Source organism: Nycticebus coucang, chromosome 2, assembly GCF_027406575.1.
Source record: "Nycticebus coucang isolate mNycCou1 chromosome 2, mNycCou1.pri, whole genome shotgun sequence".
In the NCBI taxonomy this organism is placed as follows: Eukaryota; Metazoa; Chordata; class Mammalia; order Primates; family Lorisidae; genus Nycticebus; species Nycticebus coucang.
Genome location: NC_069781.1, coordinates 119,035,065 through 119,060,664, shown reverse-complemented (window position 1 = coordinate 119,060,664; position 25,600 = coordinate 119,035,065). Strand labels below are relative to the sequence as shown.

The window sequence follows — 25,600 nt, the reverse complement described above, 5'->3', positions numbered from 1 at the left end:
ACTTCCTTATTCCATTCTGTTGCCAACCATCTTTCCAAGGCTCCCTGGGTCCCTTTTGTAGGAATGGATATTTAAAAACCATGATCTGGTAGATAGGCTTTAAAGCAGTGGTTCTCAACCTTCCTAATGCTGCGGCCCTTTAATATAGTTCCTCTGGGTTGTGACCCACGTAGAGAACCCCTACTTTAAAGCATCTTTAGCTTTCCTATATCTGTTCACTCTCCTTTTTATTTAGGTTCATAGTAACTATATTATTGGTCTTTACAAAGAAGTATCTTTGTATGTTTTTATCCACTCTGCTGTTTTGTTTTTTTGTTTCATCTATGTTTGATTTTATATTCTTTTTTTTTGGCCGGGGCTGGGTTTGAACCCGCCACCTCCGGCATATGGGACCGGCGCCCTACTCCTTGAGCCACAGGCACTGCCCGAGGTTATTTTTTATAAGTCTCAAAGGCCTGTTTCTCAACTTTATTTGAAGTACAATTTACATAACACTTAGAAGCATCCTATTTCGTGGTTTTTCCCAAGTTTACTTAGTTTTGCAATCATCATAATTCAGTTTTAAAACATTTTTATCAGTTAAGATTTTTCATTTAATTTTCATTACTGGGTGGCACCTGTGGCTCAGTGAGTAGGGCGCCAGCCCCATATACCAAGGGTAGCAGGTTCAAACCCAGCCTCGGCCAAACTGCAACCAAAAAATAGCCGGACGTTGTGACAGGCGCCTGTAGTCCCAGCTGCTCGGGAGACTGAGGCAAGAGAATCGCGTAAGCCCAAAAGCTGGAGGTTGCTGTGAGCCGTGTGACGTCATGGCACTCTACGGGCGGCAAAGTGAGACTCTGTCTCTACAAAAAAAAAAAATATATATTTTTCATTACCATTCCAAGCCCCAGACAACCACTAATCTGCTTTCTGTCTGTATAAATTTGCTTTTTCTAGGTATTTTGTATAAATGGAATCATAAGGTATTGAAACAAAGCATACACAAAAGATTAAGTGTAATGTTTTCAAGGTTCATCTGTGCTTTAGCATATGTAGTATTATGTAGTATTTTATTTTCATTGTAAATAGTATTCCATTGTGTGTATATAACTCACATATCAATTTTGTTTATCTTCTAGTTGTGGACATTTGAGTTTTTTCTACTTTTTGGCTATTATGAATATTCACATGCAAGTCTGGATGGATGTATGTTTCATTTCTCTTGGGTAGCTACTGAAGAAAGGAATTGTTGGTATATGTGACATATTTATGTTTTTTGTTTTTTGATTCAGAGTCTCACTCTGTCACTCTGGGTAGAGTGCTATGCTATCATAGCTCACAACAACTTCAAAGTCCTAGGCTCAAGAATTCTTCTTGCCTCAGCCTCCTCAGCACCTGCTACAGCACTCAGCTGCTTTTTCTATTTTTAGTAGAGATGGGGGTCCTCACTCTTGCTCAGGCTGGTCTCAAAATCCTGAGCTCAAGCAGTCCTTGGCCTTCGAGAATGCTAGGATTATAGGCAAGAGCCACTGTACCAGCCTGTCTTTAAAATTTTAAGAAACTGCCAGGCTGGGCATAGTGTCTCATGCTTGTAATCTTAGCACTCTGGGAAGCTTGAGCTCAGGAGTTTGAGACCAACCTGAGCAAGACTTGAGACACCATCTCTACTAAAAATAGAAAAATTCTCTGGGCATTGTGGTGGGTGCCTATATAGTTCCAGCTACTCAGGAGGCTGAGGCAGGAGTATGGCTTGAACCTAGGAGTTTGAGATTGCTGTGAGCTAGGTGTGTGGAGCACTCTAGCCATTTTGTATGCCCACCATCAGTATGTGGGGGCTCCTATTTTTGTACATCTTGGCCAACATTTGTTGTCTTTTTTGTTAATACTGTATCCATTCTAATGGATGTAAAATGGTATCTCATTGAAATTTTACTTTGAATTTCCTTAATGACTATAATTGAGTATCTTTTCATGTGCTCATTAGCTATTCTAACATCTTTTGTGGTAAAATGTTCATATCTTTTGGCCTTTTTTTTTTTAATTGAGGTGTTTTCATAATTGAGTTGTAAGAATTCTTTGTGTATGCTAGTGATAAGTCCTTTATTAGGTATATAATTGAGAAATACTCTTTCACATCTGTGACTTGTCTTTTCTTAGTGGTATCTTTTGAAACACAAAAGTTTGGATTTTGATTAAGTCCAGTTTTGCACAATTTTTACAAGAAAAATAATGCTTTTGGTGTTGTATCTAAGTAATCTTTGCCTAATTCAAGGTCTTGAAGATTTTCTATGTTTTATTCTAAAAGTTTTATTGAAATTTTAGCTCTTACATTTTGATTTCTTATCCATGTAAGGACCTGTTTTTAAGTGGACTGTGTGATACTTTTAATATGTAAATAATGAATTTTTTTCATTGATTTCTTCCCCCCACCCCCCACCCCCAGGCAGGACAGCAAGGAGATTTCATTAATAACTTATGTCCCTTCAGCATTGCTCTTCTTCTCTCTGTGACAAGAATACAAAGATTTGAGGAACAGGTATTTTTTTTTTAATTGTTTCAGGTTCATTGAGGGTAAAAGAATTAGGTTATACTGTTTGCATTTGTTAGGTAAAGTCCTTATAGTTGTGAGGACAAGTATTTTTTGATGCCATTTTGTTTTTTTTCATAGTAAGAAAGAGTACAAGAATCTTCTTTTTGCTTTTTCTAAATCATTCCACCCCTATCCTACTAGCAGCAAAGCTACTATAAGACATATTGACCTCTGTTCTCTGGGGCCTGCTATAAGACTACTTCAGTTATTTGGTTTATACCTCCATTTCCTGTTGTGTGGTAAGCCAGGTAGTGAGGTGGGAATAAAAGTGGAAACATGTCACACGGCCCAAATAGCAATCACCTAGCCCAAGTTGCAAGAATGGGAAGTTTAGTTGGATATTACCAGGAGTTCTATTGTAGCTTTCCAATAAATAGTCCCTGATTGAGTTGAAATTAATGAAATAGAGGAGTTGAAAGAAGGAAAATATGAAATTCTTTACTCTTCATTTCCTCATATGTGTTCCCTGGTTGTGGGTAATATTTGCGTTGATTTTTTTTTTTTTTTTAAGTTCTTTTTGTGGTTTAAGGAAGACTTATCGTCAACTCTTTCAAGTTCCCTGTAGAAGTCATATTTTTTGTATCACCTTTATCTAGTTAAACAGCTATCATAGGAACATAAGTGAGTGGCAGCTTGTAGGAACAGTTACAGGGTTAAGATACATAGAATGACTTAGAATTTTTACTTCATTTTCCTATTTCTTTTGTTATATTAGGTGTTTGATCTTTTAAAGACTTCGGTTATGAAGAGCTTCAAGGATCTTCAGCTCCTCCAAGGCTCTAGATTTCTTCAGAATCTAATTCCTCATAGGCCTTGCATTTCAGCCATGATCTTGGAAGTTGTAAGGAATAGGTAGGTGAGGGTGGTGCCTGTGGCTCAGTGAGTAGGGCACCGGCCCCATATACCGAGGGTGGTGGGTTCAAACCCAGCCCCCGGCCAAACTACAACAAAAAATAGCTGGGCGTTGTGGTGGGCGCCTGTAGTCCCAGCTACTCGGGAGGCTGAGGCAAGAGAATCACCTAAGCCCAAGAGCTGGAGGTTGCTGTGAGCTGTGATGCCATAGCACTCTACCCAGGGCAACAAAGTAAGACTCTGTCTCTAAAAAAAAAAAAAAAGAATAGGTAGGTGATTTAGTGAACCATATCTCAGAAGGTTTATAAGGTATTTAGTGTTAGAAGATACACTGTCAGATAAAACTGACTACGCTGCTTGACTTCACGCATCAAAGTTTAATTTTTTTGGGCAGCACCCGTGGCTCAAAGGAGTAGGGCAATGTCCCCATATGCTGGAGGTAACAGGTTCAAACCCAGCCCCGGCCAAAAAACTGCAAAAAAAAAAAAAAAAGTTTAATTCTTTAAAATTGGTCAAGCAAGCTTTTTCATATGGAAAGTCCTTAAATCTCAGGATTTGGTTTCTTGGCCATCTTGATAGCAAAAATACAAAACTGAAATAGATATTTTTTCCCCCCATAATATTATAACTCTTTATTGGCCTGAGTCTTTATGGTTTTTCTTTTTTTCACTTAAGGAGACAGTCTCGTTACATACCTCAGGCTGGAGTGTGATCATAGCATATCATAGTCTTAAAATCCTTGGCCTCAAGTGATCCCCCCATCTAAATCTCCCAAGTAGCTGGGACTACAGGCAGGCATTACTGTGTCTGGCTTGGCTTTTTTTCTTTCTTTTTTTTTTTTTCTCTTTAGAGATGAGGTTTTCTTGCTACATTGCCCAGGCTGAACTCAAATCAGACTCTTGGGCTCAAGTCATCCCCTTGCTTTAGCCTCCTAAGTAGCTGGGACTACCCCACCACAATGCCCAGCTGTTTTTACATACAAGGTCTCATTCTGGCTCAGGCTGGTCTCAAACCTGTGGAGCTCAGGCAGTCCACTTGCCTTGGCCTCCCAGAGTGCTAGGATTACAGGTGTAAGCCACTGTGCCTGGCCTTCTTGGCCTTTTTAAAATATGAGTAAAAAATAATAAGAGTTTTTATTTACTTTGTTGAAGTTTGGAGCTGATGGTTAGACTCGAATTATTGATTTAAAACCACAGGGGAAATATCAGTAACCATCTTGGTTTTTATTTTAATTTTGGATTATAATATTAGCTGTAGTAATGTCATATGTATAACACTTATACTATACCAATAACTTTCACTTTCCTTTAGACAAATTAAGGTTATCATGTGTGTATACTTATACTATAGTATGAAGTCACATTAAGTATGTAAAAATCAATGATTCTACTGTTAAAAAATTGGATTACTCATCCATTCCTGCTGTAAATATTCACTAAGTGCCTTTTAATACGCCAGCTTTGGGCTGTATAAATGGGTAAAAATATGGCTGTACTATGCTCTCTGTCCAGAGACTCTCAATTTAGGGAGGGAGGCTAATTTATAATTATATACATAATTATTGTCAGTGTTTGGGGGAGTAATAACAGAAGCAATTAACTTCTGATCATGAAATCGTGAATTGGGAATCTCTAACAGTTGTTGTGTTGAAATATTCTAGTTTCTTCTGTGTGTGTGTGTATGCACATATATTTTATTTATTTTTGAGACAGAGTTTCACTTTTTGCCCTGGGTAGAGTGCTGTGGCATCATAGTTCACAGCAACCTCAAACTCTTAGGCTCAAGTGATCTCATTGCCTCAGCCTCCTGAGTAGATGGGACTATAGGTGCCCACCACAACACCTGGCTATTTTTAGAGATAAGGGTTGCACTCTGGCTCAGGCTGGTCTCCCAACTCATGAGCTCAGGCATTCCACCCGCCTTGGCTCCCAGATTGCTGGGATTATAGGCGTGAGCCACCACACCCAGGCTACTTCTGTATATTTTTTATATTCTCTAGTTTCTGGGTTTTCCCAGTACACTATACCTTAATGGAGATCAGTGATGTGCCATTCCCATTATCATAGGTTCATGTATTCAGAATTATGTCAGATGTGGGTGCAGGAAAAGAAAAGAAGAAGGTTCATCTGCAAAAGTGTATTGGTTATGCTGGTTGAGTTTGGGAAATGTTTAACATGACAGTGAGTATAAAGGTAAGATATCTTACTAATTTTCTCTTTTTAACTAAGCTTTGTTTTCTTTCAGTGTTCATAGTTGGGATCATGTTACTCAGGGCCTGGTAGAACTTGGTTTCATTTTAATGGATTCGTATGGGCCAAGGAAGATTCTTGATGCGAAAACTATTGAAATCAGCTCAGGTCTTTCTAAAATGCCAAACCAGCATGCATGTAAGCTGGGAGCTAATATCCTGTTGGAAACTTTTAAGGTAAGGCCATTCCCTAATTTTATTTAAGTAATACAAATCAAGCTTGGTATTTGCCTGAGAATTTGGGGGACAGGGAAATTTGGATGGTATTACAGATATAGTTTAATGAATACTTACTTTATCATTCTTCATGTTAATTATTATTCCACTCATTCCTCGTTCTGGCCATTCTTAGAACGTTGTTGAATATATAAAAACTTTTCCATGATTTTTTCTTGGTCTAGTAGTAAACCATTTCTAGTTTTTGTTTTTTGTGCTGTTCTCTTATACAAAAAACAGTTTTCGTCAAGCTTGAAGAATCATGTTTATTGGCTCATTGTTTTTAAACAACTCCAAATGGGAAATTTACTTTTTTTGACATCACCAAATTCTGACTGTAATCTCAATCTTAATTTCTGAAACAGCTTTGAAAAATTCATTTTCTTTTACATAAAAAGCTAGATCATACATGAGGCTTACCAACTTTGCTAGGGTTTCCTGTAAAGTTCTCTTTTTGACATTTAGTTATCTTTTTGACATGCATTTAGTAGCTACATCCAAAAGTGTCTGGTGAATAATTTGAAGGCTAAAGAAACTGTAAATATAGTTTGTTCTACTCTAGATCTATGAAGTAAATGTTATAGTTCTTAAGAGTTAAAAGTGTATTTAATTATGTAAATGACACTGCCTACAAGTAATAATGGTTTTTATAAAGTCACATTTTTCAATACTAGAGAGGTTTCATTTGATTTCACATAGATGTTGGCCTTCTTTAAGGCATCTTTGTTAATTTAAGACTTCACTAACAGGTTGAGCTCTGGAAGAAATTAGTTCGTAACCTAAAATAATCAAGTTCAAGTAAAATTTTTAATTAAAATTCAAGTGAAAATTCAGAATGGGGCTCAAAGGAGTAGGGCACCAGCCCCATATAATAGAGGTGACAGGTTCAAACCCAGTCCCAGCCAAAAAAAAAAACAACAAGAAAATTCAGAATGGATCTTTTTTTTTCTTTTCTTTTTTTTTTTTGTAATTGAGACAGTCTGTCACCCTGGGTAGAGAACAGTGGTGTCATCATAGCTTAAGGTAACCTCAAACTCCTAGGCTCCAGGTAATCCTGCCTCAGCCTCCCGAGTAGTGGGGACTATAGGTACATGCCATGATGCCTGGTAAATATTTCTATTTTTTTATAGAGATGGGGGTCTCGCTTTTGCACAGGCTGGCCTTGACCTCCTGAGCTCAAGCAATCTTTTGGCCTCAGCCTCCCACAGTGTTAGGATTATAGGTGTGAGCCATCACAAAATGGATCATTTTTAGGCAACTGCTAAGCTTCTAGAAATGGAGAAAGTTAGTGAAGGCTTTCTAAGTTTCTAGAAGTTTTCATGGGCTTTTTTTTTTTTTTTTTTTTTTGAGACAGAGCCTCAAGCTCTTGCCCTGGGTAGAGTGCTGTGGCATCACAGCTCGCAGCAGCCTCAAACTCCTGGGCTCAAGCGATTCTTCTGCCTTCGCCTCCCAAATAGCTGGGACTGTAGGCATCCGCCACAATGCCCTGCTATTTTTTGGTTACAGCCATCATTGTTGTTTGAGGGGCCTGGGCTGGATTCGAACCCGCCAGCTCAGGTGTATGTGGCTGGCTCCTTAGCTGCTTGAGCCACAGGTGCTGAGCCTCATGGGCTTTTATATTTAAATTTTTAAAATAAAATTTATATGTACTCAGAAATACGGATGTTGGCATATTATGAATATCTAAGTAGAATTATTTGATGCTGGACCTTATATGTAGCAATACTTCATGTGATCTGTACTTTTAGGCTAATAAACATAGTGTTTACCCTGCTAATGAATCATCTGAGCATGGAAGAAGAGGAAAATTGATTCTTTTCCAGATGATTCATGTTATATTCTGATTTGTCAAATTTTACCCATTTGTTGAGCTGATCAAATATTGCCCAGGAATTTTATTAGTTCTGTTCTTTTTAGGTCCATGAGATGATCAGACAAGAGATTCTGGAGCAAGTCCTCAACAGGGTTGTTACTAGAACATCTTCTCCCATCAGCCATTTCTTAGGTACTGAATTTTGAAAGGATAAAGTTTTTAGGAATATTTTCATTTAAATGTCTTAATGAACAATTTGGTCCTGGAAAAAAAATTTATTTATTTTTTGTTGAGAAAGAGTTTCACTGTGTTATCTTTGGTAGAGTGCTATGGCATCATAGCTCACAGCAACCTCAAACTTCTGGGCTTAAGTGATTCTCTTGCCTCAGCCACCCCAGTACCTGGGACTACAGGCAGCCACCACAATGCCGGGTGGTGTTTTTGTTGTAGTTGTTATTGTTGTTTTGCTGGCCTAGGCCAGGTTCAAACCCACTAACCTTGGTATATGTGGCTGGCACCATAACCACTGTGCTATGGGCACTGAGCCGAAAAGAAATTTTTTTAATGACACGGTAGAGTTTAATGCAGTATCTTTGATTATTTTGCCAATAAAACAAATCCACTTACATTGTCTATTGTAAAGAAGGCAGTAGTTGTCAATAAGGAAGAGAGTATTTAATTATTGAGTAAAACTTCCATTTTGTATCAACATTCTATCTTTTTAAAAATACTTATTAGGCTTGGCGCCCATAGCTCTGTGGTTAGGGTACCGGCCTCGTACACCAAGGCTGGTGGGTTGGAACCTGGCCCAGGGCTGCTAAACAATGACAACTGCAACACAGGAGGAGTTAGCCAAAAAAAAAAAAAGGAAACAACAACAAAAAAAAGGTGATCCCAGGAGGAGTTAGCCAAAAAAAAACAGGAAACAACAACAAAAAAAGGTGATCCCAGGAGGAGTTAGCCAAAAAAAAGGGAAACGACGACAACTGCAACAAAAAAATAAATAGCTGGGCATTGTGGTGGGCGCCTGTAGTCCCCAATAGCTACTTGGGAGGCTGAGACAAGAAAATCCCTTAAGCTCAAGAGTGTGAGGTTGTTGTGAGCTGTGATGCCATGGCACTCTACTGAGGGTGACATAGTGAGACTGTTGCAAAAAATTAAAAAAAAAACAAAAACAAAAACTTATCAAATGAATAGTGTCCTTCTGCCACTTACTAATCTTCTAGACTTACAATCCCTTTCTAGACTACTGCCACAGCTTCCTAACTGGTTTTCCACCTTTTGTTTTTCAAAACTGTAGCAATTTAGCCTGTATACTGGCCATCATATTAGTTTTCCTAAAATACTGCTCTTTTTCTCCAAAATATCATTATTCTTTAATAAATTATCAGCTATTTATCTCCTGGCACTTCAGGTACTTGACAGTTTGATCCCAGCCTACTTTTCCAACATTAACTTCAATTACTTTTCTTGAATCCTTAAGTGCAACTCCATTGATTTTCCCCACCATTCTCTGAATATGTCTTATACTTAACCTTTCTTGTACGTTATTCATAACTTTTCTTTTGCATATAGTAGGCCTTTCTGTTTTGTTTTGTTTTGTTTTTGAGACAGAGCCTCAAGCTGTTGCCTTGGGTAGAGTGCTGTGGCATCACAGCTCACAGCCACCTCCAACTCCTGGGCTCAAGCGATTCTCCTGCCTCTGCCTCCCAAGTAGGTGGGACTACAGGCGCTTGCCACAACGTCTGTCCTATTTTTTGGTTGCAGCCGTCAGTGTTGTTTGGCAGGCCCAGGCTGGATTTGAACCACAAGCTCAGGTGTATGTGGCTGGCGCCTTAGCTGCTTGAGCCACAGGCACCGAGCCGCCTTTCTGGTTCTTTATGCACTTAAATGTTGCCCATTTTTCCGAACCTAGTTTAAATTCCTTCTGATTTCTTTTTTAATATACTATAACTCATGGTGATTTCGTCTTCCTTTGAACTAGTGTTTACACTCTGCCTGTAGCATTGGTAGGCAATAAAGTATGTTTGGAATTATTAAATATTTAGTATTGCTTTGTTATTTACCTCTTTAATTATTTTTAAAAAGTTTTAAACTTTCAGCTAAATTATTATAATTCTTGAAGTGAGACAATGTTTTATGCTTTCTATATTCCTGATGGGAATATATAATGCTTGCACGTAAAAATTCATAAATATGTATTGATTTATTTTAGCTTAGAAATCTGAAGACTTGCTATTTGTTTAGGCAGTGAAATGGGTTTCTTCTTTCTTTTAGACAGTTTATTTTTATAATCTTGTACTTTCACAGAAAAAAACTAAAAGTATCCTGGTTAAATTGACTGGAGAAAAAGTATATAGAATCAGTAAAAATTGGTATTGCAGTGTATTCGTTTAAGAAAGGAAGCACAAGACTTTACTTTCTTTTCCACATAATTATTTTTCTTTTCTTTCTAATACCTTTGGTTATTGGAAACAATTGATTATAAATTCTGTTTTTCAGACCTGCTTTCAAATATCATCATGTATGCACCCTTAATTCTTCAGAGTTGTTCTTCTAAAGTCACAGAAACTTTTGACTATCTGTCATTTCTGCCCCTTCAGACTGTACAAGGGCTGCTTACGGCAGTGCAGGTAAGTCTTCAGATTCCTAAGTAACTTGCCAAAAGTGAGGTTTAATGTCTAATGGAAGTCTGGTGCATTTCTTTATAAATATGTCTGTGACATCCTATTCCCCTTAAGTCTACAACATAGAATTTGTATTAAAAGGGTATGAGCACTGAACTAGATGGTTTTCCAAGTTTATCCCCTCTTAGCATTCTTTCTCCTTTGACTCATTTTTAAGTTAGTGAATTAAAAGTCTTCTAGAAACTGGAGTATAATAGATTTACAGAGGCATTCACAACTAGTTATAATTTGGTATCGTAAAATGTACTATTGTCATTACTAAGTGTAATAAACATTAAACAATAAGCCAAGTGGTAAAAGTATCAGGTGGAAATAATAAGGCTTAATAAGCAAACTTGTTCTGTTTTTACTCATTGGTTTGTCTTTCAGCCCCTTCTCAAAGTCAGCATGTCGATGAGGGACTCCTTGATACTTGTCCTTCGGAAAGCTATGTTTGCCAGGTATGAAGCATCCCTTGAGATCATAGGAAGTGATGCTTTCTAATGCTGGGGCTAAAAATTGCCATCTTGTAGTACTACCTATTCACAGTGGTCATGCAAATTCCTAACCCAACAGAGCACTTTCATCAAATAAGGGCAATTATAATACTACAAAGTGCTACGTGCTTTGTGTTGTGTATGTTTTGTTTAGTTTTCAGAACAATTCTATGAAGCGAGAAATATTATAATTCACTTTTTTACAAATAAGGAAATTTAGATTTAGACAAAATAAGTGATTCTCCAAAGGCTAACTAAATTAGTTGGTAGTATTCAAAATCAGGTTTAACATCAGAGCTTATGATCTTAAGTGCTGTGCTGTACTCCTTCAAGAATAACTTTCAGGACAGTGTTTTTTGTTGTTGTTTTTGAGACCGTCTCAAACTCTCACCCTGGGTAGAGTGCTGTGGCATCATAAATCACAGTAATCTTCAACTCTTGGAGTGATCCTCTTGCCTCAATTTTTCTATTTTTAGTAGAGACAGGGTCTCACTTTTGCTTAGGTTGGTCTCGAACTCCTGAGCTCAAGCAGTCCACCTGCCTTGGCTTCCTAGAGTCCTGGGATTACAGGCATGAGCCACTGTACCCAGCCCAAGACAATGTTCTAATGTCATTTACTGAGACCTGAGCTGGAACAGCTCCAAAGTTGGAGGGCAGGAGCACCTTAGTGGAGAAGAATAATACTTAGAATCTCACTTGAGTGAACATCACAATGATACCTAGTGGCTAATAGATCAAATTATGAGGGGACTGAGTTCTATTTGGAAGCTCATGCAATTCCTCCTTATCTCTTATTTCTTAGTATATAAGCTAGGGATAATAATACCATCTTCCCAAATTGTTGTGAGGCAGTAATATATGAAAAGCATTTGATACTTTGAGGATAAGAAGCTTAATTAATACCATATCAGCCATATTATAATACAATGTTTAGATGGAACAGCTAAGCTGCATGCTGTTATATTTGCCCAGAACTGATGATATTTTTGTTATTCCTCACCCAGAGGCATGGCTGATAGACTGAGATTTTGTGTTGTCACATCTGTAACATGAATTAATTGTTAAGCCTCAGTAAAAAGATGAGTCTGTCATTTTTCTGAATGTAAGATTTACATGGCACCTAGTACTATATTTCTTTATGAAGAAAGGAAATGTGAAGAGAAGCACTTCTTCAGACATAGCAAAAATCAGCAATTTCCTTTGCTATTCAGTACTTATGGTTGAATTACCAGCCCATTTTACAGCTTCTCAGCACTCTTATTCTCATTCCTCATGTAGAATTGAGAGCAGGATAGAAGAAAGTACATTGTGTTAAGGGTAAGAAGACAATGAAAAAAGTCAGCTGAATTTCCATGCTTGTAATTACTTTGGATAGCTGATGCTTTGAGTATGTAGATTCATCGTGGTTTGTTTGGTGCTGCATTGTTTATACATACTCCTTTTCTGTATGGAACTAACTGGATTTTTCTTATCCAGAGGTATATGCCTGAGAATTAGTACTACGATTAACTTCTCTGTCTATTCCTGAGCTAGGCAGCTTGATGCCCGAAAATCTGCAGTTGCTGGTTTTTTGCTGCTTCTGAAGAACTTTAAAGTTTTAGGCAGCCTGTCATCCTCTCAGTGCAGTCAGTCTATTGGTGTCAGTCAGGTAAGACTTGTTCATGTTTACTTGAAGTATTTGATATGCAAGCTATTTTCTTTCATTCTGTTATGGTTGGAATGATCCTGAGAATTTCATGATGATGATGATGATGATACTGATACTGGCTAAAACTTACACTAGACTACTATCCAGTGTGGTAGCCACTGTCCTCTGTGTGGCTGTTACTGAACACTTGATTGAAATGTGGCTAGTCTGGCTCAGCACCTGTAGCTCTGCATATAGGGCACCATCTACATACACCAGAGCTGGCAAATTCGAACCCAACCTGGGCCTGCCAGATAGCAATGTTAATTACATCAAAAAAATTTCCAGGCATTGTGGTGGGCACCTGTAGTCCTTGCTACGTGGGAGGCAAGGCAAGAGAATCGCTTAAGCCCAAGGGTTGGAGGTTGCTGTGAGCTGTGACGCCACAGCACTCTACCTAGGGCAACATAGTAAAACTGTCTCAATTAAAAAAAAAAATGTGGCTAGTCCGGCCGGGCGGAGTGGCTCATGCCTGCAATCCTAGCACTGGGAGGCTCAGGTGGGTGGATTGCCTGAGCTCATTGGCTCAAGACCAGCCTGAGCAAGAGCGAGACCTCATTTCTAAAAATATCTAGACATTGTGGCAGGTGCCTGTAGTCCCAGCTGTACTTGGGAGGCTGAGGCAAGAGAATCACTGGAGCCCAGGAGTTTGAGGTTGCTGTGAGCTGTGATGCCATGGCACTCTACCAAGGGCCACAAAGTAAGACTCTGTCTCCAAAAAAAAAACAATAACAATGTGGCTAGTCCAGATTGAGTTGTGCTGTATATGTAATATTCACACTGAATTTTGAAGATTTACTATAAAGTAAAAGAATGTAATATATTTCACTAATAATAGTTTTGTATTAATTACATGTGAATTCATATAAGTTTGTGTCAATCAAAGAAAATGATGAAGTTCATAAATTTTGAAAAGAGAGCTCTGTTTCTTAAAGAGTTGCAGCCTGCTGGGTAGCCATTCTGACAGCATGTACTTTCAGTAAAAGGTTAGGGAAACAGGAATTTATACTGAATGTGGTGGACAAATATATATTTAACACACTCTAGGAGCAAGCATGAATATTTATAAAGGTAGGAACATGCACATGTGCAATCGAGCTTCGTGTCCCTTCATAGGTCTCCTGTACAAAAACTCCCCTTAGCATGATCCAGGGGTAGAGTTTTTGGCCTAATGTCAAAAGGTAAAGCAGAAGACAGGAAAACCCTCTCTGTACATCCTCTATAGCCTGGTCTAAACCACTCCCTAATCATGGTCTATAGTCTGTTACCAGAAAGGAATACAGATCAGCTGTAGGGTAACTGTAAAAGGTAGGTTCAGCAATAAGGCAGTTGGTTGAAATCAGCAGTGGAGCGAGTATTTCTTAAAGGCTGGTTCTGTTTAACCCTTACAGAAGAAAGCCTAATGTGATTAGTAAGGCAGGGGTGGGTATAGTGTCATGGCCAGGAAGTCGTACTTTTAAGGTTTCTCTGGGAATCCTCCCTGTGGCCAAGATGGGGGTCTGTTCATTTGGGGGGCTTAGGATTTAATTTTTATTTCTTATTGAAATTCATAAAATAGTAAAATTGACTTGTTTCTCTTTGCTTTTTTAATGTGGCTACTAGAAAATGTTAATTTTATTTATTTATTTTTATTTTTTTTTTAGAGACAGAGTCTCACTTTGTTGCCCTCGGTAGAGTGTCATGGCATCACAGCTCACAGCAACCTCCAGCTCTTGGGCTTAGGTGATTCTCTTGCCTCAGCTTCCTGAGTAGCTGGGACTACAGGTGCCTGTCACAACGCCTGGCTATTTTTCTGTTGCTGTTTGGCCGGGGCTGGGTTTGAACCTGCCACCCTTGGTATGTGGGGCTGGCGCCCTACTCACTGAGCCACAGGCGCTGCCTAGAAAATTTTAAATTACGTACATGGCTTACGTTTGTGGTTTATGTTGTATTTCTTTTGGATCGTACTTGTATTCATTATCTCATTTATCCTCGCAATAATTCTCCAAGGCAAGATACTGTTATTATCCCTACTTTTTTCCAGATTCCTAAGGTCAAGGGATCTTCCCACATTGGCTTCCCAGAGTGCTTGAATTACAGGCATAAACCATGCCTGGCGTATCCCTACTTTTTTAATGTCAGTCTGTTTACTTGGTACATGAATATTGATTAAACCTGATAATTTGTGATAAAACTTTTTACAATAATTTGGTAACCTGGGTTTTAGAGCAATAAAATTATCTTCGTAATTTAAATGGTGTACTCTAAGATTTATAAATAGGAAGCATTTACATAACAGTTTGATTAGGAATTCTCACTTTATCACCCTGTTATCTATATATTATGGCATAGATTAAATATTAGAAACTCTAGGTATCATTTCTCTATTACTATTCCCTTTAAGGATGAGGAAACTGAGGCTGAGAGAGGTTATATATCTTGTCCACGGTTGTATAACCAAGAAAGGGTAGAACTGGGATTTGGCCTCAGGTATGATGGACTACTCCACTTTGATGCCTGGAGTAAGGATTAGGAATTCTTGGTCTATAATTGTTTTTTTGTTGTTGTTGTTGTTGTTGTTGTTGTTGTTGTTTTTTCAGAGACAATCTCACTTTATCACCCTCGGTAGAGTGTGGCTTTACAGCTCACAGCAACCTCCAACTCCTGGGCTTTGGTGATTTCGCTTGCCTCAGCCTCCCAAGTAGCTGGGACTACAGGCACCTGCCAAAACGCCTGACTATATTTTTGTTGCAGTTTGGCCGGGGCTGGGTTTGAACCCACCAACCTCGGAATGTGGGGCCTGCACCTTACCCACTGAGCCGCAGGCGTGGCCCTTGGTCTATAATTGTTGATTTTATTATATAAATCAAACAAAGGACTTCAGTTCCTCAGTTCCTTTGTCATGTTCATTTCTAAACAAAAGACTTTCTTTAAACCTCTGAAATTTATGGAATTTTAAGAGCTAGAGTTTTTTGGCTATTGAGAGGACATTTAAGGCAATTTTAGGTCTTTTAAATAAAATCATGCATATTGTGACTACTGGATTCTAGTGGCTTCTTGAATTAATCAATGTGCCTTTTTAAGCATCTGAATATTGTCAAGAAACTCTAATGGAATAAGGAAAAGTTAATTTTGTTAAAATGCTTGAAAATTCTCTTATTCCAAACCAGAATAAAAGTGATACTTGTGATTACAGTGTCCTCAATCTTGGGTTTTTAGCATGTGGGGAAAGCTAAGTTTAAATTTCTTTAGCCCCAGCGTGGGAGCAACCAATACAGTGATATCCCATTTCTACAAAAAATTAAAAAATTGGGTTAGGTATGGTGGCTCACTCCTATAATCCTAGCACTCTGGGAGGCCCAGGTGGCTGGATTGCTTGAGCTCACAGAGTTCTAGACCAACCTAAGCAAGAGCAAGATCCAGAGATCCAGTCTCTAAAAAAAAATAGCCAGGCATTGTGGTGAGCACCTGTAGTCCCAGTTACTTGGGAGGCTGAGGCAAGAGGATTGCTTGTGCTCAAGAGTTTGATGTTGCTATGAGCTATGATGCCACAGCATTCTACCGAGGGTGACAAAGTAAGACTGTGTCTCAAAAAAAAAACATTATGTGGGTGTGGTGGTGTATGCCTATAGGCCCAGCTACCCTGGTGGCTGAGGCCAGAAGATGGTTTGGGCTAGGGGGGATTTGAGGCTGCAGTGAGCTGTGATGATACCACTGCACTTCAGCCTAGACAATAAGTGAGATCCTGTCTCAAAAAATAATAAATGAGATAAATTTTTTTTTACCAAGAACATGGGCATATTTTACTCCTTTTGCTTTCTTTCTTTTTTTTTTTTTTTTTTTTTTGAGTTAGGTTATCACTCTGTTGCCCAGGCTAGAGTGCTGTGGCATCAGGCTAGCTCACTCTAACCTCAAATTCCTGGGGCCAAGTGATTCTCCTGCCTCAGCCTCCAGGTAGCTGGAACTACAGGCACCCACCACACCCCGCTAATTTTTCTACTTGTAGTAGAGAAGGAATCTCACTCTTGCTCAGGCTGGTCTTTAACTCTCCTGAGTTCAAGGGATCCTCGCACCTGGGCCGTTCAAAGTGTTAGGATTTACCAACGTGAGACATGTACCTGGACTCATTTTATTCCTTAATGGAAACTATTTTGGTAAGATAGACATGAACTGGGTTGTGTTCCTTTTCAGGTTCATGTAGATGTTCACAGTCGTTACAATTCTGTCGCCAATGAAACTTTTTGCCTTGAGATCATGGATAGTTTAAGGAGATGCTTAGGTCAACAAGCTGATGTTCGACTCATGCTTTATGAGGTAAGTCAGTAGAATGGAAGGAATGTGGCAAACTCCCAACTAATAATTCCTTCTCAAATTATTTTTCTGATTGTAAAAGTACAGCAGATACACTGTTTTTGATGTAGTTAGGACCAGTAAGTAAGTAGTGATATTCAAAAAGTTAAGTGTGAGGAATCATAAATAATAATCGATGCACTTTAAACATCTTATTTTAATTTGAAATATTTAAATGTATGCTAGTCCTTTTTTTTATTGTTAAATCATAGCTGTGTACATTAGTGTAATCAAGGGGTACAATGTGCTGGTTTCATATACAGTCTGAGATATTCTCATCAAACTGTTCAACGTAGCCTTCATGGCATTTTCTTAGTTATTATATGTAGACATTTATATTCTGCCTTTAGTAAGTTTCGCCTGTACCCATTCTAAGATGCACCGTAGGTGTGGCCCCACCCATTACCCTCACTCCACCCTAACATCCCGCCTCCCTTCCCCTTCCTTGGCCCTTTCCTCATAGTCTTGTGCTATAGTTGGGTTATAGCCTTCATGTGAAAGCTATAATTTAGCTTCATAGTAGGGCTGAGTACATTGGATACTTTTTCTTCCATTCCTGAGATACTTTGCTAAGAAGAATATGTTCCAGTTCCATCCATGTAAACATGGAAGAGGTAAAGTCTCCGTCTTTCTTTAAGGCTGCATAATATTCCATGGTATACATGTACCACAATTTGCTAGTCCATTAGTGGGTCGATGGGCACTTGGGCTTCTTCCATGACTTAGCAATTATGAATTGGGCTGCAATAAACATTTTGGTACAGATGTCTTTGTTCTATTGTGATTTTTGGTCTTCTGGGTATAAACCTAGTAAAGGAATTATAGGATCGAATGGTAGGTCTATTTTTAGGTCTCTAAGTATTCTCCAAACATTCTTCCAGAAGGAACGTATTAGTATGCATTCCCACCAGCAGTGTAGAAGTGTGCCCTTTTCTCCACATCCACACCAACATCTCTGGTTTGGGGATTTTGTTATGTGGGCTACTCTTACTGGGGTTAGGTGATATCTCAAAGTAGTTTTGATTTGCATTTCTCTGATGATTAAGGATGATGAGCTTATTTTCATGTGTTTGTATCATGCGTCTGTCTTCTTTAGAGAAGTTTCTCTTCAAGTCCCTTGCCCACCCTGAGATGGGATCACGTGTTCTTTTCTTTCTAATATGTTTGAGTTCTCTGTGGATTCTGGTTATTAGACCTTTATCGGCGGTATAACCTACAAATACTTTCTCCCATTCTGAGGGCTGTCTGCTTGCTTTACTTACTATGTTCTTGGCTGTGCAGAAGCTTTTTAGTTTGGTCAGGTCCCAGTAGTGTATTGTTGATACTGCTTCAATTGCCTGGGGAGTCCTCCTCATAAAATATTCACCCAGGCCGATTCCTTCAAGAGTTTTCCCTGCACTTTCTTCAAGTATTTTTATAGTTTTATGTCTTAAGTTTAAATCTTTTATCCAGTGAGAGTCTATCTTAGTTAATGGTGAAAGGTGTGGGTCCGGTTTCAATCTTCTATAGGTTGCCAGCCAGTTCACCCAGCACCATTTGTTAAATGGGGAATCTTTTCCCCACTGAATGTTTTTAATTGGCTTGTCAAAGATCAAATAACAGTAAGTAGCTGGATTCATCTCTTGATTCTTTATTCTGTTCGAGACATCTACTTTTCTGTTTTTGTGCCAATACCATGCTGTTTTGATCACTGTCAATTCATAGTACAGTCTCAGGTCTGGTAGTGTGATTCCTCCTGCTGTGTTTTTATTGCTAAGTAATGTTTTGGCTATTCGAGGTTTTTTCTGATTCCATATAAAACGAAGTATTATTTTTTCAAGGTCTTTAAAATATGACAATGGAGCTTTAATAGGAATTGCATTAAAATTATATATTGCTTTGGGTAGTATAGACATTTTAACAATGTTGATTCTTCTCAGCCATGAGCATGGTATGTTTTTCCATTTGTTAACATCTTCAGCTATTACTTTTCTTAAAGTTTCATAGTTCTCTTTGTAGAGATCTTTCACATCCTTTGTTAGGTATACTCCCAAATATTTCATCTTCTTTGGCACTACTGTGAAAGGAATAAAGTCCTTGACTGTTTTTTCAGCTTGGTTATTGTTGGTATATATAAAGGCTACAGATTTATGGCTGTTGATTTTGTAGCCTGAGACATTACTGTATTCCTTGATCACTTCTAAAAGTAGAATCCCTAGTGTTTTCCAGATATATGATCATATCATCTGCGAAGAGTGAAAGTTTGATCTCTTCTGACCCTATGTGGATACCCTTGATCGCCTTTTCTTCCCTAATTGCAATGGCTAAAACTTCCATTACAATGTTAAAGAGCAATGGAGACAATGGGCAACCTTGCCTGGTTCCTGATCTAAGTGGAAATGATTTCAGTTTAACTCTATTCAATACGAAATTGGCCGTGGGTTTGCTGTAGATGGCCTCTATTAGTTTAAGAAATGTCCCTTCTATACCAATTTTCGTAAGTGTTCTGATCATGAAGGGATGCTGGATATTATCAAAAGCTTTTTCTGCATCAATTGAAAGAATCAGATGGTCCTTATTTTTTAGTTTGTTTATGTGCTGAATTACATTTATAGATTTACGTATATTGAACCAGCCTTGAGACCCTGGTATAAATCCCACTTGGTTGTGGTGTATAATTTTTTTGATGTGTTGTTGGATTCTGTTTGTGAAGATCTTATTGAGTATTTTAGCATCAATATTTGTTAGTGATATTCGTCTATAATTTTCTTTTCTTGTTGGGTCTTTCCCTGGTTTGGGGATCAAGGTGATGTTTGCTTCGTAGAATGTGTTGGGTAATATTCCTTCTTTTTCTATGTTTTGGAAGAGATTTAGTAATACAGGTACTAGTTCTTCTTTAAAGGTTTGGTAGAATTCTGACGTAAAGCTATCTGGTCCTGGGCTTTTCTTTTTAGGGAGATTTTGTATAGTTGATGCTATTTCACAACTTGGTATAGGCCTGTTCAACATTTCCACTTCGTTCTGGGTAAGTCTTGGTAGGTGGCGTGCTTCCAGGTATTGGTCGATTTCTTTCAGATTTTCATATTTGTGAGAGTAGAGTTTCTTGTTGTGTTTGTTAAGGATTTTTTGAATTTCTGAGGGGTCTGTTATTATTTCATCATTACCATTTTTGATTGATTAAATTAGAGATTTTACTCTTTTTTTTCCTGGTTAGGTTGGCCTAAGGTTTATCTGTTTTGTTGATCTTTTCAAAAAAGCAACTTTTGCATTTATTGATCTGTTGTATAATTCTTTGGTTTTCAATTTCATTTTATTCTGCTCTAATTTTGGTTATTTCTTTTCTTCTGCTGGGTTTGGGGTTGGAGTGTTCTTCCTTCTTCAGTTGCTTGGGATGTCCCATTAAGTTATTAACTTCCTCTCTTTCTGTTTTCTTAAGGAAGGCTTGCAGTGCTATAAATTTCCCTCTTAGGACTGCCTTTGCAGTATCCCAGAGGTTCTGGTAATTCATGTCTTGATTGTTGTTTTGTTCCAGAAATTTGGTGATTTCCTTCTTAATCTCGCCTATAACCCATCTGTCCTTCAGTATAAGGTTGTTTAGCTTCCATGTTTTTGTATGAGTATGCAGGTTCTTGTTGTTATTGAGTTCAACTTTTATTGCATGATGGTCTGAGAAGATGCGAGGAATAATTTGTTTTTTTCTTAAATTTTCTGAGGTTAGATTTGTGGCCTAGGATGTGGTCGATTTTGGAGTATGTTTCATGGGCTGATGAGAAGAATGTGTATTCAGTTTTGTTGGGATGAAATGGTCGATTTTGGAGTATGTTCCGTGGGCTGATGAGAAGAATGTGTATTCAGTTTTGTTGGGATGAAATGTTCTGTAGATGTCAATGTTAAGTGCAGGTGTTGAATGGTTAAGTTTAAATCTAAAATTTTTTTACTTAGCTTCTTTTTGGAGGATCTATCCACTGCTAAAGGGGTGTTAAAATCTCCAACTACTATGCAACTGGAGGAAATAAAGTTGCTCATGTCTGTTAGAGTTTCTCTTATAAATTGAGGTGCTTTCTGGTTGGGTGCGTAAATATTAATAATTGAAATCTCATCATACTGAGTATTACCTTGAACAAATAGGAAGTGTCCATTTTTATCCTTCCTTATTTCGATTGGTTTAAAGCCTATTGCGTCTGCAAATAGGATTGTAACGCCTGCTTTTTTCTGCTTTCCATTTGCCTGGAGTGTAGATGACCATCCCTTCTACTTGAGTCTATATTTGTCTTTTAATGTAAGATGCGATTCTTGTACGCAGCAGATATCTGGCTTGAGTTTTTGTGTCCAGTCAGCCAACCTGTGCCTCTTTAAGGACAATTTAAACCATTCACATTAATTGAGAATATTGATAAGCCTTTCGAGAGTCTGGTGGACATTTTCAATCCTTTTGCAACTGTGGAAGTTGGAATTTGATCAAAATCTTCTGGGTGGGTGTACTTTTGTGGTGGAGGATTACGCTGGTCTTTATGGAGAAGAGGTCTGGGAATATCCTGGAGAGCTGGTTTAATTATGGCAAATTTCTTTAACATGTGAATGTCATTGAAGTATTTAATTTCAGGCGGCACCTGTTGCTCAGTCGGTAAGGCGCCGGCCCCGGCTGAACTGCAACAACAACAACAACAACAAAATAGCCGGGTGTTGTGGCAGGTGTCTGTAGTCCCAGCTACTCGGAAGGTTGAGGGAAGAGAATTGCTTAAGCCCAGGAGTTGGAGGTTGCTGTGAGCTGTGTGATGCCATGGCACTCTACCGAGGGCCTTAAAGTGAAACTCTGTCTCTACCAAAAAAAACAAAAAAACAGAAGTATTTAATTTCTCTGTCATAAATGAAACTCAGTTTAGCTGGGTACAGGATTCTGGGTTGAAAGTTACTTTGTTTTAGGAGATTAAAAGTTGATGACCATCCTCTTCTAACTTGAAAGGTTTCAGCAGAGAGATCTGCAGTTATTTTAATATTCTTGCCCTTGTAGGTAATGGTTTTTTTTCGTCTGGCTGCTTTCAGAATTTTCTCCTTCATATTAACTTTAGTTAAATGTGTCTGGGAGATATCTTATTTGGGTTGAGTGTGCTGGAGTTCTGAAACTGCTATCTGAATTTCAGAATGTCTTGGCATGTCTGAAAAGTTCTCCTTCATAATCTCATGGAGAAGAGACTCTGTGCCTTGTGAAGCCACTTTGTTGCTTTCGGGGATCACTATAAGATGAATATTGGTTTTCTTCGAATTATCCCAGATCTCTCTGAGAGAGTGATCTGTTTTTGCCCTCCATTTCTCTTCCTCTTTGAGAGTTTGGGAGCATTTGAAAGCTTTGTCTTCAATGTCAGAAATCCTTTCTTCTGCTTGGTCCATTCTGTTACTGAAGGATTCTACTGTGTTTCTCAGATCTTTGAGGGCTGCAACTTCTTGTCTCAATGTGTCAATATCTTTGGTCATTTGGTCTTTGAATTCATTGAATTCTTGAGATATCTTTTGGGTTACTGCTTGGAATTCTAATTCGATCTTATTTGCTATCCAGATTCTGAATTCGATTTGTGACATCTCAGCTATTTGTTTGTGCATGGGATCTTGTGCTGTGTCTGCCCCATTGATCCTTGGGGGTGTTGATCTACTCTCATTCATATTGCCTGAGTTTTTCTGTTTTATTTTGCCCCATGATTGTTTTTCACCATTGTCTCTGGCCATCCTCAGAGTTGGGGAGGTGTCTCTCCAAGATTAGACCCCAGTGGGATCACTCTGTTGTTGCTGGATCTTTGTAGAGAGTGACCCTGTGTAGTTCCTCTGGGGCTGCCCCAGCCAGGGAGTTGTGGTTGTGGAAGCAGCTCTGGAGTGTGACACACCTGGACCCAGCAACAGGGCGGGAGGTGGTGCGCATGGTTCTGGGAGTGCCTGGCGCCCAGTGACTTTGGAACAGAGACCCCAAGGCTCCAGCAGTCTCTGGCCAGGAGAAGGGCTCTGCACAGCGGCAGGGAGGGCTCTGGAGGGCACGTGGCTACCAGAGTTCCTGGCCAGATGAGCAGGCTGGTGTGGAGGCAAGGAGGATACAGGAGGGAGGACGCAGGGTTGCACGGCTCCCACAGTTCTGGTCAGGGTATGCAGAGATCCGGTGGGCACGGGTCAGGGGTCATGGTGCAGCTCTTATGGAGGGTCGGGTGGTGCCAAGCCCAGGAGTTTGAGGTTGCTATGAGCTGTGACAGCACTCTACCAGGGCAGCAGCCCGAGGCTCCAGTGTGCCAAAACCGGTCTGACTCTGCCCCTGAGGGCTGAGGCTGTAAGGCAGCTCAGTCCCCCCCTTTAGGCTGCTCAGTCACTAGGTTATTAGCTCCCACCCAATCCTTGCTCTGTGACCTGAGGGTGGAGCTTGCCAAGGCAGTTCTCTCACAATGGCTCACTGCAGCCCACAGTCAAACACTGTTAGCTCCATTCAGCTCAGCGGCTCAGTCTGGGGCCCTAGACAATGCCCAGAGTTCTCTGCACTCTTGCTCAAGCTCTCCCCAAGGGAGTTCAACTGAGTGCCAAGTATTAAAACACCGAAACAGTTCACAGGTAAGGCCTTTCTGGTTTGTAGTTTCACTGCTGCTTATACTTATGGCTGCTGGCGTGGTCGATTGACCACATGCAACCATTTGCAAGTTTTCCACTGTTTTTGTCCTCCTCTTGGGGTCCAAAAGTCCCTTGCTGAGTCCCTCAAAGGGATGATTATAGGTGGATCCCACCAGCAGAGATGCTTGGAGTCTTATCTCCCCATACTCACTGTGCCCATTTGCAAGGAAGCTGTTACTCGGCCGCCATCTTGCTCCACCTCCTATATGCTAGTCTTTTAAGATCAAGTTCTTGTTTTTATTTTGTTTTTGAGTATGAATTTAGCATTTGGAACATCCCTTCATATAAACTAAATAGGGACTGAACTGTCAATGGAAAAGAAGCCATATTCTGTACAATAATTTAAAGAGGTTCATTCTGAGCCAAATTTGAGGACCAAGACCTGGAGCCACGCTCAAGAAACCTTGAGGACCTGGATTCAAGGTCGTAGAGGGTCACGGTTTGGTTTTATACATTTTAGGGAGACATAAATCAATAAGTAGAAAACATACATTGTTTTGCCCCCAAATGCTGGGACATCTGGAAGTGGGCGCTTACAGGTTATAGGTGGGTTAAGAGTCAGTGAAAAAGAATGCAAGAGACAGTACTGGACAGACTCAAGTGTTTGTTGTGTATATTGAGGACCTGCATGTAGGTCTTACATAGCTTTAGGCCTTATGAGTGAGTCACAGAGGACATCTCTGGGGGAGGGGGCATAAGTTGCATGGCTAGCAACTCAGTTTTAGGGATCCTTTTGGTCAAGAGGGGGTCCAGTCATTCACTGAGGGGGAGGAGCCTTAAGATTTTATTTTAGTTCATAGGACAAAGAAAGGGGCTTCAAGGGGCATAGGACAGAAGCCTGGCCTGCTGAATAAGGAAATCTGGAGGGGCCTTGGAAACATGGGAACACTGACTCAATTAACCAAACATGTCCTACACAAAATACATCTTCCATATTTGGATAGGGATGGATGGGGACAAAACACTGCATACCACAGATACGCCCCAAGTACTGATAAAGCCAACAGATCAGCACTGAGCAGTTTTCCCCCACAAAGGAAAGAATGCGGGTATGAGGTAACCAAGTTAATCAATGACCAATACAAAAGGGGAAAATGTGCTCAGAGACATAGACCAATGAGAAAGCTTCACAATTTCAAAAGGAGAGAAAAAGGATATTTACACCTTTACTCTGCCTTTGGGTTAGCATATCTCTTCTCTTTAGAGAGCCCCATTTCGCCTCTGGAAATTTTCTTTGCTTTTCAGGCTTAAAAGTTTCTCTTTGTTATGCTAAAGTCTGTGTGAATTTACTTTTTGACTTCTATTCATGCTGCTAACCCTGCTATGTTCAGCTTTACTACACTTTCGCTTTTTATAAGTGCCTCTCCAGGCTTGCCACTAGGTCAGCTCTATAACCAAAGTAGGTCAGTTGGGTTGGGGAGCCAGACACTGTAACACCAACACAAACCATAAATTTAATTTATTGCCAATAATTTAAATTTTTTTTTGTCTAAAGTGGTATAAAAACTTGAGAGTTCTTAGGTACCATCTTAGTATAGAAATCTTTTCATTGAGTTCAGTTTTTTCCCTAACTTTCCATAAATGTCTTACTTCTTTCTAATCAGAAATTGGTCTTAGAGACTGACTTTATTCTTTCCAAAACACTCCACTTAGTTTTTTTTATTTTTTATGGTGATCTTTTATCAGTAACCTTCAATGTTTCTGTTAATTGTGGCAGCTTCTGTATCAGCACTTGGCTGCTTTACCTTGCACACTTGCACGTTATAGAGATGGCTTCTTTCTGTAAACCAACCTTTGCTAGCTTCATGCTTATGCAGCTTCTTCCCCTTTCTTAGCCTCATTGAATTGAATTGTATTGAAGAGAGGGCCTTCCTTGCTCTGGATTAGGCTTTGATTTATGGAAGTGTTATGGCTGGTTTGATCTCCTGTCTAGACCACTAAAACTTCTTCCATATCAGCAGTAAGGCTGTTTTGCTTTCTTATTATTCACGTATTCACTGGAGTAGCATTTTAAAGTTTGGCTTTGCATTCACAACTTGGCTAACTGGTACAAGAGGCCTAGCTTTTGGCCTGTCTTGGCTTTTTACATGCCTTCCTCACTA

At 39.3% G+C, this 25,600-nt stretch overlaps 1 protein-coding gene across 3 annotated transcripts in view; it reads left to right on the top strand.

The window, feature by feature from the left end:
• Positions 1–25,600, top strand: part of FANCI (FA complementation group I) — an 85,973-nt gene that overhangs the window by 24,518 nt on the left and 35,855 nt on the right. For all 3 annotated transcript variants that reach the window (XM_053581666.1, XM_053581665.1, XM_053581667.1), the window contains exons 11-18: positions 2,426–2,518; positions 3,288–3,424; positions 5,669–5,849; positions 7,806–7,893; positions 10,204–10,334; positions 10,758–10,828; positions 12,398–12,512; positions 16,722–16,844. In XM_053581666.1, coding sequence (XP_053437641.1) covers positions 2,426–2,518; positions 3,288–3,424; positions 5,669–5,849; positions 7,806–7,893; positions 10,204–10,334; positions 10,758–10,828; positions 12,398–12,512; positions 16,722–16,844 — 939 coding nt within the window. The remainder of the gene's footprint in view (positions 1–2,425; positions 2,519–3,287; positions 3,425–5,668; positions 5,850–7,805; positions 7,894–10,203; positions 10,335–10,757; positions 10,829–12,397; positions 12,513–16,721; positions 16,845–25,600) is intronic.